This window comes from Eimeria acervulina, genomic scaffold (assembly GCF_000499425.1).
Source record: "Eimeria acervulina Houghton genomic scaffold, Eah_scaff571, whole genome shotgun sequence".
In the NCBI taxonomy this organism is placed as follows: Eukaryota; Apicomplexa; class Conoidasida; order Eucoccidiorida; family Eimeriidae; genus Eimeria; species Eimeria acervulina.
The window spans coordinates 4,235-5,082 of record NW_013549718.1 but is presented as its reverse complement, the minus strand read 5'-3'; the positions used below and the strand labels follow the sequence as shown (position 1 = coordinate 5,082).

The following is an 848-nucleotide window of genomic DNA, read 5'->3' as shown; positions in this document are numbered from 1 at the left end:
TGGTGCCGGTGCTGTTGCTGCGGCTGTTGTTGCTGCTGCTGCTGCTGCTAAGGTGTGTGCTGCTGCGCCTTCTGCTCCTGTTCGTGCTGCTGCTGCTGCCGTTGGTGCTGCTGTCTCTCTAACAGTTTGAAGATACAGCATTACGTTGAGGTTGGTAGAGATACTGGTGGGGTTTAGGGTTTAGGGTTAAGGGTTTAGGGTTTAGGGTTTGCATGCAGCACACGCGATCCCACGAGCTGATAGAAGAGCTGATGCTTCTTGCAAACAGACTTGTCGCTGCATATATCAGCAAAAGCAGATTCCAGGGTGAGCAGCAGCAGCAGCAGGTGCAGCAGCAGCAGCACGTGCAGCAGCAGCAGCACGTGCAGCAGCAGCAGCACGTGCAGCAGCAGCAGCAAGAGAGAAGGTAGCAGTTGCTGCAGCAGTATTTAGAGGATGGGCTGAGGAGGGAAATATGGAAAAACGATATTCGCACCGGCAGCACCGAGCGGCGAGGGTTTAGGGTTTAGGGTTTAGGGTTTAGGGTTTAGGGTTTAGGGTTTAGGGTTCAGAGTTTGTGCAGATTCCGCGGTGATGCGGTACCACCCTGCATTTAAGAAGGAGCCGCGTTTTACTTTATTTTTAAACAGTCTTCAGTAAGCCCTAGACGCACAGCTGCCTATACACCTCAAACCCTAAACCCTAAACCCTAGAATTGTCGCTGCGTCTGTGCTGGAGGTTGGCTATATAAAAATATATATATTTTTTTAGTTATTTTTATATTTACATTTTTATTTAAATGTATTTCTGTGTGTATGAAGGCATTTGGGTGTGCATATATATATAATGTTTATATGTATATTTATGTA

The 848-nt window shown here is 47.3% G+C and overlaps 1 protein-coding gene across 1 annotated transcript in view; it reads left to right on the top strand.

Moving 5' to 3' along the window:
* The window catches only part of EAH_00043110 (RNB-like protein domain containing protein, putative), a gene marked incomplete at both ends in the record, with an annotated part of 3,758 nt that extends 3,119 nt beyond the window's left edge, over window positions 1-639 (top strand). Inside the window, 2 exons of the mRNA XM_013394994.1 lie at window positions 219-406; window positions 552-639. Of these exons, the coding sequence (XP_013250448.1) occupies window positions 219-406; window positions 552-639 (276 nt within the window). The remainder of the gene's footprint in view (window positions 1-218; window positions 407-551) is intronic.
* Window positions 640-848: the final 209 nt, after the last annotated feature.